Raw genomic sequence first — 17,072 nt, 5'->3', positions numbered from 1 at the left:
TTCGTAGATTGATACTAACTAGAGACCCATTTCTTACAATGAAGAACATTTATTCTTTGCTTTTGTTTCCAATAAGCCAAGGCCTTAAACTCTATCCCACCTAGATTCTAGAGGAAATCTTTTCTTACCTTTTTATTCAAATATCCGTCACAAGACTACCCTCACATGTGGTGGCATCACCTCTAGATTATTCCTTGGTAGAAAGCTACAACTTCAATGCATTAAAATTCCAAGCAACTGACAAACGCAACAAGCATGAGATGAGAATGTTAAGTATATTCTTCTCAATGAAAATCCAAAACTAAATTGTATCCAAATTTAGTCGCATTGCTGAGAAATCTTAGCTACAATGTTGTGAACTACATAAGATTGCTTAGTATGTCATGAATATGACTATTTTGAATACATCATTATGGTTAATAATTATATGATTCAGATCTTTACCATGAAAGTTTCCTACATGAAAACAAATAACCGATATAACATTGCCAAAAATACCATTCAGCATATATCTCTATGACCAACACATAAAAGGGGCTCCTCTCTTCTCTTCATTATAAATTGTGATTTGTAATGGTAGACTTAAAAGTGACTACCCTCAATACTACTTGGTTGCTAAATAACATATCTTCCCTTAGTAACATTGAATAACATGGCACTCTTCTAGAAAGCAAAGTGAGAACTAAATGCAGAAAGAAAAAATAAAATATCCAAGGTGTGTTATAGAAAGTCCAACACAGGAGTAGATCCAAGCACAAAAAGCCTTTGCTGTAAAACCTCACGTTCCAAATACAATCTAGATGGTGAGTAAAAGCCACGTAGTGAGCTGGAAAAATTAATCCAGGACTTGCCATTAAAATGTAGAACTGAGCTTATTATAGGATAAATATTCGATTAAAGCAAATATCCGGCTGCACCAATACTTTCTATGGTACCAACCGCAGCATGAAAATTTCAGAATCAAAGCCAGTGAACAGCTCGCTCACTCCAGTCTCTGGCGGGTCTATGGTGCCACCAAACACAAGCACTGCATGCCCTGCATGCATTGAACAAGCTCCATGAAATGATCTGCTGCATGGTAGTTGGCCTTGCTGCTTCATCTCCTTCCAAAACTTTCGAGCAAACTTGCCGCTGTCTCTACTTCTGTCATGAAGCCTGTCCATGCAAGTTGACCCATTTCCCAATGGAATCCCAGCACTTATATCAAGCACCCAAACATCCTCTTTCCGAGATTCCCTCTCATCTTCCCCTCCATAAATCAGCACTCGCCCTCCACAAATCAGAGTTGCTGAATGCCCTGCACGAGGTGGTGGGAATTCCGGCTCATCTGCTGTTAGTTCAACCCAATTTGGGAGTTCTCCTTCCATGTCAAGAAGCCACACATCATTCAAAGCCACATACCAATACTCATCATCCACTGTCTCTATACCAATCCCACCAAAGAGAACCATTCGTTTTCCACCTACCCAAGTTAGAGTGTGACCTGCACGAGCAGGTGGCGCATGATGGGTGATTACCTCACGCCATGTTGGTAATGCTTCCTCAGAAAGATCTAGCACCCATGTGTCTCCCAGGGTGTCTCCCCGTGTTGCACCATCACATCCTATGCCACCATACACCACCACCTTTCTATCCCCTGCATAACAGCCTGCATGATTACAACGTGCGGGTGGTGCTGCTGCTACCTCCAAGAGTTGCCAAGAAGGTATTTCCTCAGTACTTCCAACATGAATCCCTCTGTTGATCCATGCAAAACCAAATTGACTTATCTCATTACTGTATGTTCCTCCACAGATAACAATGGTATCTTCAACGACAGTACAGCTTTGTTCATTAAGACGGCGAGGTAAGCCAAGACTAGCTGATTGCCAAATTAATTTCTCAGAAGGGTCATCCCGAATAGATGTAATCCACGAATCATCGTTGCCTGCCGAAATGAAGGTATTCTCATTCATCAATCTAGACTAAATTTACGCAACAATGGCATGACTGGATATGCTTGGTCCTAACTTCAAGGACTACAATTATGAACACAATATATGTATGCACAATCCAAACTACACAAGCCCCACAATGTCATCCCAACAAACATCCCCTGTGGACATCCATTCATCCATTAACTTACCATGAAACCATCTAAGGATTATCTGCATATACCTGAAGAACACCAGAATCATCTGGTTGCAGTTCATATCAACCATCCCTTTCGTTCCACACAACGGTCAAACATTTCCCACGATATATACATAAGTCCAAGGTTTAATAACAAAATGAATGTAAGAAAAATCTACACAGGTTCATTGACCGGTAACACATAGCATGAACTATTGCTATGGCATCTCGACAGAGCATCATTGGTGCACAAAACTAGGTGCAGGCCACATGCATAAATATAGGTCCACTTTGCTATCTGTACATTTATACATAAACTCGGTCCCTATCACTCCTTCGAACACAGGAGGCAGACTCAGCCATGACAAAAGCTAGCATAAAAGACCAAAAGGCATCAGATACAGTTTACAATCACATTCCAAGCACAGATACAGTTTACAATCACATTCCAAGCATGTGCATTATAAAGAACCAAATTCCATCACTTAAGCATGGTTACTCAACAAAATTACTTGGAGAAGGGAGCTGTTTGGTCAAGATAGAAACTAGACCTGACACCACCAAGTGGTAGGGGCTTAAGACACACATCTGCCAGGTTGGAGTGAGATACCTCAATCCCATGGGGCCTAGTGCCTACTGCAACCACTTGATTCTTCTCTCTCCTCCTCCACCATGAAACTCAGCACTAGCATCTAAAGAGATTGACCCTTTGGAGTTTTGGATCATGGACACTGGAGCTTAAAGCCATATGACATTTCGACAAGCCTGGTTTGAGGATTTCCAGCACATGCCAGATACGAGCATTGTTGCTGCAAGATTTAGGCACAGGAAAGATTCGAGTTGTCATACACAGAGGCGAGAGGGACTTCCTTCGCGATGTGTTGTACATTCCCCAATTATGTTAGAATGTCCTTTCAATGACAGCCATCACAACAGACAACAAATCTGTTACCTTCTCGCATAGATCCATGATTGCATGTACTAGCAGTTCTAGAGAATCCCCTACCTACGAAGTGTTAAAAGTAAAACCCATGTGGGTAAATGCTATGTTTGCTGCTCAAACACTAGCTAGAGACCAAAATCTGCAAGGTAAAGCTGTGAAGAATTAGATTTCTCAAGAATGCAAATGTGTGCCATGCATGCAGAATTTGAATGCCAATTGGCCCTCCAATGGGGGAAGAGTGCCCTCATGAGAGTACTTGTTTCTCTTTTCCACCTACATGCAAGGTGTGAGAGAGATGGCGGATGCAAGGTGAATAGAGAGAATGCTATGTGCGATTCACAATGAAGTGTGATACCCCTTCATTAATGTCCTTCGAGATCACTCAAGTTCCATCTTCCCATTTAGATCTACCCTTAACCTATGACCCATGCATCTACCATTAAATGCACCTTAATGCACCCCTCCCTTCCTATTACCCCCTAGAACCTAGACACGTGGGTGCACATCTTTATAATAATATAAATGTACAAGTCCAAATTTGGTGCCGTTTGAAGCAGAGGCTCTAGCTCAACTAGTCCTATTTACTTAGATGATCCACCGCCATAACAATTTGGTCGGTGTCCATCATAAATAAAAATACACGTTACACCATTGGTGTATAATATATAATAATGTTATAATGTCTACTAATCATGGATTAGTGATTTCTCTTGTCATCCAACTCCCGCCTGCTTGAATGGGCAGAAGTCCTCTTTTGGATCCTCTCGTCTCTTTCTCTTGTGTATGCTTTTCTCTTTTACTTCTACATTTGTATCACTCGTCATAATTTGCAAACAGTCTTCTCTTGATTTTATGTTGTAAACTGGTACACTCAGTTTGGCCTGCTTGTTTTTGGTGGATCGGAGCTCTACACACCGTTACAAGGGGTGCTTGGTGGGTGCATCACCCCCTTAAAATCTTGTTCCAATCCCACTTCCCATTAGAGAGAACCGGGGGGGGCTCTTTTCCTCACAATTTAAGGGTAAATCTGTGGGTTTTGGGGGGGGGGGCAGTCACTCTCTTGAGACACCCCATTTCTTGTCCAAGAGCAGAATTTTTAGAGAAACCCATTGCCTCAAGCCCTCTGAAATTCAGGGTTTGCAGGAAAATGGTACACGCAATCACTTCCGATTTAGAAATCCAGTAGAGCTTTGAATTTGGAAAAAACTAGGACCTATGGATCGGAAACCTTTCCTGCTCCTGCTTTCACTCACTTTCCTGCTCCTGCTCCTGCTCCCGCTCTCTGGTTTGTCGCTCGGGGTCGCAAGCCCTGCCGTTGCACGTGCGGCTCTCCCCGTACGGATCTCTTCCATTCACTCCTCCTTTGTATGCGTCCGTTCACTCTCTTGCATGCCAGAGCTGCCCATACGGCTCTCTTCCGTATGCTATTCCCCTGCGTTGCCTGGCCGTGCAAACCTCTATTCCGCATGCTGCCACTCTCTCTTCTTGCTTGCTCACTTCTTCTCTACTCTTCTCGTTCCGGTCATGGATTGTCACTACTCTGATACCAAATGTGAAGAACCAGATTTTTAAAGAATGCAAATGTGTGCATGCATGCAGAATTTGAATGCCAATTGGCCCTCCAATGAGGGAAAAACGCCCTCATTACTTGTTTCTCTTCTCGACCTCCATGCAAGGTGGGAGAGAGATGGCAGACGAATGCAAGGTGAATAGAGAGAATGCTATGTAGATTCACAATGAAGGGTGATGCCCTTTCATTAATGCCCCTTGAGATCACTCAAGTTACATCTTCCCATTTAGACCTACCCTTATCCGATGACCCATACATCTACCATTCAATGAACCTTGATGCACAATGAACCTCAATGCACACTTCCCTTCCTATTGCCCCCTAGGATCTAGAGACATGGGTGCACATCTTTATTAATAAGATAAGTGTTACATGTCCAAATTTGGTGCCGTCTGAAGCAGAGGCTCTAGCTCAACTATAGTCCTATCTCCTCAGATGATCCACCGCCATAACAGTCCATCATAAATACAAATACATATTACACCATTGGCGTATAATATATAATAATGTTCTAATGTCTACTAATCACGGATTCTCTTGTCATGACAAAAGCTGCAGGCAGCATACACTTCAAACGAGGGAAGAAGACAAGCTGGAAAAAGTACAGAAGTATTGCTGCAGATTACACGTTGGAAAACGATCATCAAACAATGCCCAAAGTTTGGCAACAAACTAGCAGGCCTTAAACCTCTGCTAAATGAGGTGGCATATCTGCAGTTATTGACTCCCTCCTCCTACCCACTCGTGTGTGGTTCAAAGAGCCTGAACTTCAGTCCCCTGATTGGATGGCTGAACCAGCCAAAGTTGGCCAACAACCAGTTGCCCCCTGGTCCGCCCCTCATCAGCTGCCTACAGGCTGACCTGCTACAAAGAGAAGAGCCTCCCTCTAGGGGATCTTCTGGCCCCCATTTCTGCCCTTTTTCTGGGGCTGGCCTGCCCTGCTCAGGGCTGGCACAGGTGACCCCTACCCTCCTCCCCTTTGGGGTAACTCTAGCTCCCTCCCCTGGTTCCCTTCTCGAGGTTCACAGGCAGGAGGAGTGTTAGGATCTTAACCAAGATCTACCACCTTTTTCGAATACAGTTTTCAATTGAGGATTGTTCAAAGGAACCTGACTCTCTTATGCACGGCCTATTATGGGACAACTTTGGCACAAGAACAGTGATAACATCTGAATTTCCGTCTTCTCATTGCACGGTTTGCATAGAAGATCAAACAACAGGCATTTCCGAGGGGTGCCAGATGGTATCCAGCTTCATGGTTAGGCAAAGGGCACTTTGGCGAGTAGTGCAAAGTTCCACCTGAAGGGGTGATCGCCAATTCTCTCTTGAGGGCGGGACATGCTAGCATTAGCTGCATGGTTTTCTCTAGGGTTGAGGAGGATTTGCACATCCCAAGTCATAGAGGTGCAGAGCCGCACACTAAAGATTCAAAAATTCAGTGACATCAGCACTTTGAGCATTTTCAGTGCCATCATCGATTTCATCAATCCATCTCTCTTAACAATTTACTTTGGCACTGTATACAGGCACTAAGAGGGGGTGCTGGGATTAGGGACAGATCTAGTATAGATCACAAGAACAAATATGCACCTTACGTGGACACACTAATACTAAGCTGGCTTATAGATACCATGAACTATACAAGATCATCTGCAGGATAGGAGCAGTAGCTTATCAACAGAAGCTGCCTACTTCTCACTTCTCCAAGCAGCATGTCAGACAAGCTGAGAAGGTCCTAAGTTATCAGCTATGGACAAAGAAGGCCACTTCATATATCTCCAAGTGCACCTTGGGTGATTTTGGGATCATGTCGTCCTCAAAAGGTTTACCTAGAATATCCAATCAAGCGGAAAGGTTTAGCAAAAGATGAAAATTCCTGGCAACCTGAATCTATGTCTGGTTGAAGTCTGCAGCAGTCAATGGCTACATTGAGAGTAATCTTGTGTGCCAAATTACAAAGGATGGATTGTGTGTGCGTATATGCACATGCGTGCGTGCGTGTCTGTGTGTGTGTGTGTGTGTGTGTGTATTTTGAAGGAGGGCTTGGCCATTCCCATGGTTAACCCAAGTCAGCCAGCCCCATCTAGCTAGCTATTAGGCACTGGATGGACGACAATGAGATGTATGGATTATCATCTCCAAACCTCTGCTCTCTTCGGGGCCCCTGTTCATGCCCCCCCTCCCCCACCTCTCTGTCTCTCTCCCCCCTTCCTGCAACTAGCTGATTTTGTTCCAACGAGTATCTGGCACATCCCAATGCACTCTGAACATGTATAACTACCCTACATGCTAGAAGTACTGCCCATAAACTTGAGGGACATGTCATACATATCTCCTCATGTCCTGACCAATCCCTTAACTGTAAAGCTAGGCTCCATGGGAAAGCGCAGGGGTTGTAACACACGGTATAAATGACTCCTGAGCTTTGCCAGAGAAATATATGTACTCTTAACACATCCATGTGGGATTGCCCAATTTCCATCTCATCAGCATCCTGAAAAGAACCATTGGAATTTAGCACTGTTTAGAGATTTGTGGCAAAACAAAGATCATTTTGCAACTTTATTTTCAATGCAATGTGAATATTCAATGTCAAATCCTGAACTTGACCTTGCCTTCTCTACTATATAACTAACCTGTACCTGGTTGCGGAGCCACATCAAGCAATGGCTATCAATCTTGATTACAAATCTTTGGGTCCTGTTCTTGACATGCTTGCAATTAATGCAGCTACTCTTGGGCAACATCTAGTCATTATTGAACTGAAATCAATTTCAGCCTGCAGAAGCACTCCCCCCACACACACACACACAGATTGAAAGATATACCTAGAAGGATCCAGGAACGTCCCCAAATTTCTCACATATAAAAGTGCAGTTTATAGCATCATGGTAGTCATCCACAAGACAATAAATCCTCAACTCCACCAGGGACTGGTTACTACGACATCCGCTTTAACATGACCTGCATGGACTCCAATCTCACATTTGGCCTTCGACTCTTCTTATAGCCTGGCTGACAGGTATTAAACTAGCCTGCTCTTCACATCGTACACCTCTTGCTTGACGGCGGTTGGCGAAGATCATTCCCAATATAAGGAAAAGGAAAATCGAATATTTACATGGGTTGTTTAGCTCAGACTGCTCGTGATAGTCTGACTCGATAACCACCAGAACCAACATTGCATTTCTGCATATGGCAGGGTGCGATGGGAGAAACTGCAGACGAAACATATCATACCATGTCTGAATTAGGCTGATCACGGTCTAAAGCATCCCCGTCCAAGAATTCGGTGAAAAGTTCTCGTTCACGACGGTTTTATCCACTTACAAACAGAAAGACCGGAGACAATTCCCATCTCTCCAAATGAAAGCCTTGCATTATCCTAAAATGCTACCTTTCGGAATTTTGTTTCGGTTGTAAGTTGTTTTGGCCTACTTTTGTGACGTGCGAGAAAGTAAAAAGTGTCTTAAATCGTGTGAGGGGTCTGCCCCTAAAGATCCATATTATGGCTCAAGGTGTTGTGCATGATGAGCACCCTTGAACGCCACCCATGTAGTAAAATGCAATGGAAAGCACATTCATAAGGATGTGGATGGACGTCCTCGTCCAATGACGTTCCATGCAACTCAGCAATGCAGGTAAGTCGCCACCTGGGTAAAAACTCACCTATGTAGTCAGGACCCGCAAAAACAGCGACTTTTCCAGCAAGCGTGACCATGGAATGGGACGCACGCCCAGGTGGGGCGATGTCTCCCTGATGCAGCCTGACCCATGAAATAGAATCCAATGCCAACATCTGCCGATGCAAGCTTTTCCATCCTGTTTTCCGGGACGGCCAGGCGTCCACCACCCCGCTTCCCCACTCTCGCTTGCAAAGGAGAGCCCAGAGGGTATCGGAATCAGCAATCTCCCTGCAGTAACGGCAAGTAATCCCGAAGGCCAACACGGACGGCACGGGCAGGAATTGCAGGATTGCGACCATCTCATCTGCCCCAAGGGAAAGCAACTCACAACTGGAAGGGTCAGCATTGTCATCATATCTGCTTTCATTCTGGGTTTTGTGGTGAGACAACGGGTCCATGGCAACGACGAGATGGACAGTGATTTGGAGCAGGAGGAGGAAAGGCACAAAGCAATCGAATATGTGCTCGCGCACAAGAAGAAGAAGAAGAAGACGACGACGACGACGACAAGTGTCTGGCAAAATCACTATGGCATTATTTAATGGACCTCCTAATGAAATGAAAAGTAGATGGATAGCAAGAAGACTAAGAGCGCACTGAGCCAGCAGTGGACACGGCTGGGGATAATGTGTCCGCGCGTGTCGGATCGTCCATCAGCCACCGGCAGTTTTGCATTGGAAGCTTGGCACCCATGGGTGCCGGAATCTTCAAAGTCCACCCAGTTCTCACCACTGGTAATTGACATCGCCACGCCACCAGGTAGCACTGCACCGCCCCATTGGAGGCAGGTTTTTTTGCACTCTCTCCGAGCATTTCGGTGCTACCTTCTATCTTGCCATTCCAAACGCTCATCTTTCCTCCCGCACTATCAGAATCGTCAGGTGATTGAACATTCAGGCTGGTGGTGCATTCATCGGGACATCTCCTAGCCACTGCCACATAGAACCTTTGCGTGGGCATTATTTGCTAGGCTGCGCGGGAATGTGCTCTAAGAGGCTATCCCCATACCGCGGAGAGTGGGGCTACTGGGGATGCGTCAATTTTACGAGCAAAAACCTATGAGCAAGTTTATCCAAGCGTGTTTTTCAAGAGATTTTTAAAAATGTTTTTCTTTAGGAAACATGGTTTTTACACTTTTATTTTCACTAGAACTAGATCCCTTTATCATAAAAATATACAGACTAGTCACTCATTCATTTTTACACAACATAATTTTCTTATTTAGAGACATCCCTTTGTACCCCTGTTATTATCTTAAAAAAGTGTTGATTCCTTTAAGAAACATTCCTCATAATCACTCTCAATGTAATAATACTATGCATATATAATTACTTATTAACACATTTATATCATATGGCAATATCTTTTTAGTGTTTTTATAGCATATTTATGGACATGTTTCTAAAGAAGTTTAAATTACTATAAATAAGTATTAACTTGGGCTTATATATCACTCTCATAAAATACATGTAATATTTAATACTATATATGAAAGATTTTCCAAAATATAACTCCATAGATGTGCTCAAATGGGGTGTTTAGATCAATTTGAGTGGTTGAATGACTATATTTGGACATTGGATATGAAAGTTATGTCACTTTTAAAAGTGTTGTCCAAGGTAGTTTCGCCAGCGAAACTACCTTGGGAGACTTGCTTCAAAGGGGTTTCATTGGCGAAACTACCTGGATGGCTTGCTTCAATGAGTTTTCTTTGAAGAAACTCTTTCATGAAGATAGGTTGAGAGAGGGTTTTCAATGTCACCCCCTATTAAGTAAAAGTTGTAAGAAGGATCATAAGGGAATTTTCATAGAGAAGTCTACTCTACATGTGGGTTTCTTCAAAAGCCATCCCATTATGCTCTCACCATTCCTACAGATTCACCTAAAGATTTTTGTATAAAATAGGCATTGCTATAATACTTTGCATATTTCTAAGTGAAACTATGTTTTTTTCTGATCGATTTTTGCCATATTTATGCATAGTTGGAAGTTTTTTTTTTCCTTCGCTCGGACGCTCGGAAGTTTTCGCTCAGAAAATGCTCGTCCCCGGCTACTGGATGGATATATTGGAGGCTGTCAAATACTCACCTCCACCCACCGGCGCCTCATGGCTATTATAGCCAATGAGGCGACCTAGGATTTAATTAATTCAATCGCCCCCCCTCAAAATCCTCTAGCGGCTGTCATTTTGTATGGCGTTGGCTAATTCTAGTGACTTGACTACGCCTCCACATGTTGGTAGCAAGACTGCCACATCGGTGTGCATCTTGGAATGAAGGTGTGGGAGGTACCCTTGACCCTCATTAGCGGAGGGTAGTGTAGACTACCATTGGGACTCTCCCCTAATCGCCAGACCCGCCTGCGAAGGGAGTCTGGCATGTGTATGGGGATGGCCTAGAAGAGCAACTCTCGGCGCTCTTGCCAACACTCGAATTCCAACATTGAGATGCTACGGCAACATTGCAAAAGGCATGTCCCCATTATCCCATCTTGTGATTAATGAGGGCCTAGCAAGGATTTTGCGGAGTGTTGCAGCCAAGAGGAAAGAAGATGATGTCTTTGGACCAATCGCAGGGCTTGGACATTGGATTGCTAGGTTAGCAAGGCTTCAAAAGGAGCCAATGGGCTAGCATTGTAGCCCTGAGTTTCAGCAACATAACAAGCATGGGGTGCTTGTATGTTGGCTACTAGTAGGGCTAGGACAGCAGGCCCACTAGCATGGGTGGGAAGGTCCTCTAACAATGCTTCCCCTTGGTGTTGCCAGTGCTCAACATCCCTCTGCCCAATAGTCTCTTAGGAGGGCCTAAAAGCGGTCATTCAACCTCCCATATTTTACAATGATCACCTCGATATATTATACACCTCTTTGTGTGAGAGGCGATTCAAAGTAGGGTAATGTGGCTTCGCAAATGAATTTCCATCTAAACATCATGATCGGCCTCAATAAAAAATACAAGGCATGAGGTTTAATTGTGAGTTTCCATCTAATAGGCTTAGATCATTATAATGCGAAGGATTATTTTCAAATTTCAATAACTCAATGTCTCAAAAGTTCTCTAAGAAAAACCTTATATGTGTTCTCATGCATTGCAAAGAGTAAATCCTACCCTCTAAGCTTTCCAACCTCAACTAACATTGACTCTTCCACTCAAAATTACTTTCAAATTACACTTTTTCTTTACAAATATTCAAACAATCTTGTTTTAGGAGGTAATGTCCTAAGAGGATACACAAGATATGAGGATTCAATGCAAATTGTCTAAACATACAAATGAGGATTCAATGCAAATTGTCTAGAACATACAGATAAGGATTCAATGCAAATTGTCTAGAACATACAAATTGTCTAGAACATACAAATGCATGTTTCTCATTGTAATACGAGGTGGTAAAAAAGGCATTTTCCTCTAATTGTTTGTAAAACAAAACCACAATAGCCCCTCTTAGTGCTAGTAGGAAGAGAAAGAATCAAGGTCAAATAGCCAAAAAAATGGAGATGCTAAAAATAGTATGCAAATTAAGTGGTATTTCTCCTAGCCACGATCCCAGTCCTTATCCTCATCATCCTCTCCCTAATCCTCATCCCACTCCTTATCCTCATCATCCATGCCCTTGGTTGTATTCAACCTTGAATCCGTAGATCCTAGGCGGGTCAATAAGGAGTATAAACCTCGCTATGGTGAAGGAAGAAAGGTATTGACAATGCAAATGTATGCTGAGCTCTTGGTGATATAATTCAATTACGAGGCAATTACCTTGTATGCTTTCAAAAATGCATGATGTTGTTGATTTTGATATCATTTTGATGCTCACGAATTCTATAGCCTAAACCATATAAGCATATATTCCGTGATCAAATAATGCCTATCCAATTAGTGCCCAAAATTTTATCTTGTGTAGCATATACCGTGAATATGATTCACATTGCCCCAATGTTTGGGAAAAAACTATAATCCTCTATAAAGGAAGTACAAGTAGAAACAACAAAAGTTTAGTGTTGAACCATGCGAAAGTATCTAGAGGTGTAGAGTAGTTCTTGAATCATTGTATCATCGTCCAGAATATGATTTAAAGGGTGGCCAAAACTTTCCAATGGGTAACATATACCCATGACCAAAGCATTGCTCTACATATGATTTGCCAGTGCCTAAAAATTTTAGACTCTCCAACTGCACTTGTGATGGAATTTATCTCCCTCGATGTATGGTTGGGAAGCAGCCAAAATCACACTCTGAGCTTCACAAAGCCACTACTTTGAGAAGGTTGCTGCATGGATTCATCCTAGCTCAAACAAGTTCTATTGACTATTACAAGGTTAATATCATCTATGAGCGTTAACCTATTTAGGCTTTCAGCTGATTGTCGACGAGCTATTTATCACCATGTGAGATCGAGTCCTCCTCCATGACTTACCTCAACACATCAGACATGGCAACAATGCCCAAAAGGCAACCTTGCTAAACTTATTAGTCACCCACACCCTGTGAACTCTGTGGTCCACTGCCTTAATCATCACCTCGTCCAAATTGAAGACATGTTACTAGGTCCAAGTTTCCAATGTGATGGCCTCACCTACTAGATCCACATTACTCAGTTCCTCCAATCCCACAAGCGCTCATATTTCCTTGCCGCATGAGTATTCCTCACAGATTCAAGAATGTTCAATCTGCCCCAAAGATGTAACTTTGAAGAGAAGCCTCTCAAATTACTGGCAGAGAAAGTGTCCATTAGCTTCTTGTTGTCACCTACAATCATCCAAAACAAAGTAGATTTTCTAATATCAACACATCCATTATTGCTGAGGACATCAACAACATTAGAGCTATATAGCAACATCAGTTGCAGAAGAAGTTAGCCACATCGCAATGGAAGACTTTGTAGAAACTCAACATGAGAGTTGAAATGAGATCAATTGCTGAAGTGAGAATATGTACAATTGGATAAAGTATTTAGTAGAGAGTCAGTGTAAGAGCTGCAAGGGTTCCTAAATTTGCACGGAAATAGACCCAGGAAGTTGAGGTAGATGGATTTACAAAGTGCAAGCATTAGTGTGGCCTCCAAGACCGCGGTTTCAAAGAAAGATAAGCAGGAATGATTGGTGGACACTTCTGATTTCAATGAACATCATAGGAAGAAGGAAGAACAAAAGATTGGTGGCCGAAATCCTCCCAGAGCAATGAAGGAAAGACCAGGAAAGCCAGTTCATAAATTTCGGTTTCATGTTTGATGCCATCTTGGTGTGCGATGAGTAGTGAATTCAAGCTGCCAACGAGAGAGCTTGGAGCTAGGGACTTCGTTGTACGCACCTTACCTATGCACATAAAAACAAGGAGCGGGCATTATAGCCTTAGGAGAAGGGGAATTGTGCAAGTTGGAAGGAACTAACAGGGTAGCAACCAACAAAAAGAAGCTAATAAAGTCTCACTAGAATCATCATTCAATAGAGCCTAGACCATGTTAGAGGGCTTTCCCATGCATGCTAGTAGGGCTATGCCAGCCCCACTAGTAGAGAACATGTGCCCATGGCAGATAGCAATGCTGAAGATTAGTTTTTCTAGAATTGCCTAGCAAGGCTATTTGCAGGCATGCCAATTTAGCATTACAATGCCCAACGACTCTAATTGGTAGAGATCCTCCATGCCATTCATTGAATTAGTCTGCAAAACGTACGTTAGTGTGAATTTAATATCCAACAACCTCCTGTAGTAGACATGTGGGGATGGAGATAAGGCTAACGCCTTCCCTACTGAATTGGTGGCCTCCCCCACCTCAGCTGCTGCGATGCATGGAGGACCTCGTAGACAACCCAAGTATCAAATACCCTAATTATTTAATTAAGATTGGTCTATTAAGGTAAAACTAAAAACATACTTAAAAAGAATAAGGTCAGCTTGGCTAGAATCAAATGAACAAGGTGAATGAGATTTAATTGGGCTTCTCGATGTAGTTGATGCTTTAATGTATTCTTGGAATCGTTGTGTCAATAAGCGAATGGTTAGACTAGTATATAAAGTTAGTACCACGGATAGTATTTTCACAAGGATTGTTTATCCAAATGTGGTCAAGTGTTGATCCATGGATTGTGGGCGATGTGATGAGTTGTTGCATGTTGTATGCAAGCATGAATTGTTGTAGCTGCAAGATTTGTTTGTCTAGGTTGAAGTCACCCAAGATGTATGTTGGGGTCTCTGGAATTATGGTTTCGATCACTTGTTGCAAAGTGTTACCTAAAACTATTGATGTTGTTCTTGGTGTCTTGTAGACATTAATTATCGCGATTGTTTGAAGTAACCATGTTTGGAAAATGTTGAGTAAGCATTGAGATCCTTCTTCATAGTAGTACCTGAGTTGTTGAAGCTTGAGGTATTGTTTATAATATGTTGCAATGCCTAGTCCTTCTCCTTTGTGAATGTGGTGGAATTCGCTAATGTCATAGGAATCTAATTTTTTGTATGTGTTTCTTGGAAGCATATGATTATTGCTACCATGATGCTAATGCTTGCTAGAATATCTTGTTTATGAGAAATTAAGGATGTTGTGTTTAATGATTGAATATTGAGTGTTTCTTCTTTGAATTCAGAAAGGTCTATTTGGTCAAATGTCTATGCGATGTCTTACAATTTCTTGGAGCACTACTGTGTCTCCCTTACATGTCCTTTCAATATTCTTAAGCAAGAATAGATTGTTTGGGTTGCGTACTCTTGATAGTGTTGTATATACGAGGCCATGTGACTTTATGTTAGATGGTTCAAATGCTAACGAGCCCATGGATAGTCCTTGTGCTCGATGAATTGTTCAAGCGAATGCTGGTTGAATAGGAAACTAGAATCTAGAGTATTGGTGTCCACATTTGAGGAGTATCGTGTCCATAAAGGACTTTGTGACTTCTTTCTATTTGAGGAATATCATGACCATGAAGGGCTTTGTAAGTGTAGTGTGTTTCTTTCTGTTATGTTGTCATGAAAATGTATCCATGTGATGGGTGGATGACTTTTTATGCCAGAATATATTTGCACCATTTTACAAGACTATCCATGATGTCCAAGTTGCCTGAGCAAATCTCAACAATCATTTCTACTTTGAGGCATAGTTGTGCATGCAATCCGGCAAGACAATTTGGGTCATTTTGGATTATTTTGCTACTAGGCTTATATATGCTTTCAATTATGCTTTCTTGCACAATCATGTGCTTTCTACTATGCTTTCGAGTAGTTCTCTTGTCCTTATGTGTGCTTTCATGTTCTGTTCTTTTGTGCTTTGAAGTAGTCCTAATGTGCTTTCTACTAAGCTTTGAAGCAGTCTTCATATGCTTTTATTTGCTTTCTTTTGCGCAATTGTACTCTTGCACGGGAAACTTAATTGCTAGCAATAGATGTATGACAAGGAGTTGCAACATCTTCACTATTGCATTCAGTTGAAGAGGTGGGATGAACATACTAGCCAAGTCACAACTTCCTACAACAACGGTCGTCGTGTATGATAGAATTTCAGTTGGACGTCATGCCACGTGTTGTACATGTGGTTTTACATTGGATGGGGCTTACTTGTAAATATTTTCTCTTCCTTCTCACCATGTGTATGACTTCTTTTGCTTTGTGCATGTTTGTTTGGTGAAAGGAAAATGCCTACAAAGAAATTGCATGCAAATCATACCTCCAACTTTCACTACAAGGCATAGGCCATTTTCCGACGCTTTTTACATTAAAATTTTTTTTTTCACGGGCGCAAACGTCGCTATAAGTGTCGCTAAAAGCATCGAAAAAGGAGCGTCGCTATATAGCGACACTAGCAAACGTCGCTATATGGCGACGATGCAAACGTCGCTATATAGCGACGATGCAAACGTCGCTATATAGAGACACTGTTAATCGTCGCTATATAGCGACACTGGTAAATGTCGCTATATAGCGACAATTAACAGAAGTTTAAAAAAAGGGTTAGTGGGGCTAAACATGGCTTCCTTTTGGCCCTGTTTAGCCCCACTAATCCTTTTTTTTTTTGTAATTACAAAAGAAAGTTTTTTATAACAAAATTTCCCTTGCTTGCAGGGTGATACAAAATTGTTCTTGTGAAATGATGAGTAACAAATGCATATACATTTTGGACATATACAACAGTGTTTGTAACAAAATTACCCTGTCGAAAGGGCGATACAAAATTTCTCAAATGAGTGGATATACAAAATGCTACTACCACTACTCATCCGAATCCGAATCATCTTCGTCTTGTTGGCCTGTTCCTTGGTCCTTGACACCTGCGTCTTCTCCCTCGGCCTCGCCACCTGCGTCCGATCCTTGGCCCTGTTGATCGCTCGCCTCCGATGGTGGGACGCTTGAGCTTTGACCCTAAGAGTGAACCATATAAATCAAAAATTAGATTGGAACTTAAATTAAAAAGTGAGATTACAAGTAGGAGTAAACTTATACCATGCGAGCAGCCACCTCAACCCAATCGACTCGCTCCCATTGCCTCTTGCTCAATGAACCACGGCTTTGTTCCTATCCGAAATGCGTGTCGCGTCTCTGCATCTATAGGAAGACGACCCATCGCAGCTTGCTGTGGATTCAATTTATGAGAGTTAGAGTTAGCTAAAGTGCATGTAATATGTAAGTAAAACAAATAGAGCGAAGTACCTACGATGTTCAGCCGTCTCTTCGCAGCCCTCCTCTGACCCTCGAACATTTCGGGATGGTCCCTATGTTGCTTCTTGAAGTACTTCTAATCAGCTTTGTCTGCCCAGCTGGGTTTAGCCAACCCCTTT

At 42.4% G+C, this 17,072-nt stretch overlaps 1 protein-coding gene across 2 annotated transcripts; it reads right to left on the bottom strand.

Annotated features, from left to right (window-relative positions):
* Nucleotides 1-727: 727 nt before the first annotated feature.
* Nucleotides 728-9,270, bottom strand: LOC147888719 (F-box/kelch-repeat protein At1g51550-like). Of its 2 annotated transcripts, none has more exons than XM_087392605.1 (2): nt 8,909-9,270; nt 728-1,927 (listed from the first exon to the last, which is right to left on the bottom strand). In XM_087392605.1, the coding sequence occupies exons 1-2, from the start codon at nt 9,054-9,056 to the stop codon at nt 927-929; spliced, it is 1,149 nt and encodes a 382-aa protein (XP_087248731.1). In that variant the 5' UTR covers nt 9,057-9,270; the 3' UTR covers nt 728-926. The 2 variants fall into 2 exon arrangements, with proteins under 2 accessions (XP_087248731.1, XP_087248730.1); XM_087392604.1 differs by lacking the exon at nt 8,909-9,270 and adding an exon at nt 8,295-8,898.
* Nucleotides 9,271-17,072: the final 7,802 nt, after the last annotated feature.

The sequence above is a fragment of the Dipteris shenzhenensis genome, chromosome 21, assembly GCF_047967505.1.
Source record: "Dipteris shenzhenensis isolate YYH24624 ecotype China chromosome 21, Dip_SZ_1.0, whole genome shotgun sequence".
NCBI classification, from domain to species: Eukaryota; Viridiplantae; Streptophyta; class Polypodiopsida; order Gleicheniales; family Dipteridaceae; genus Dipteris; species Dipteris shenzhenensis.
The sequence above is the reverse complement of the archived record's forward strand: the minus strand, read 5'-3'. Positions and strand labels throughout refer to the sequence as shown.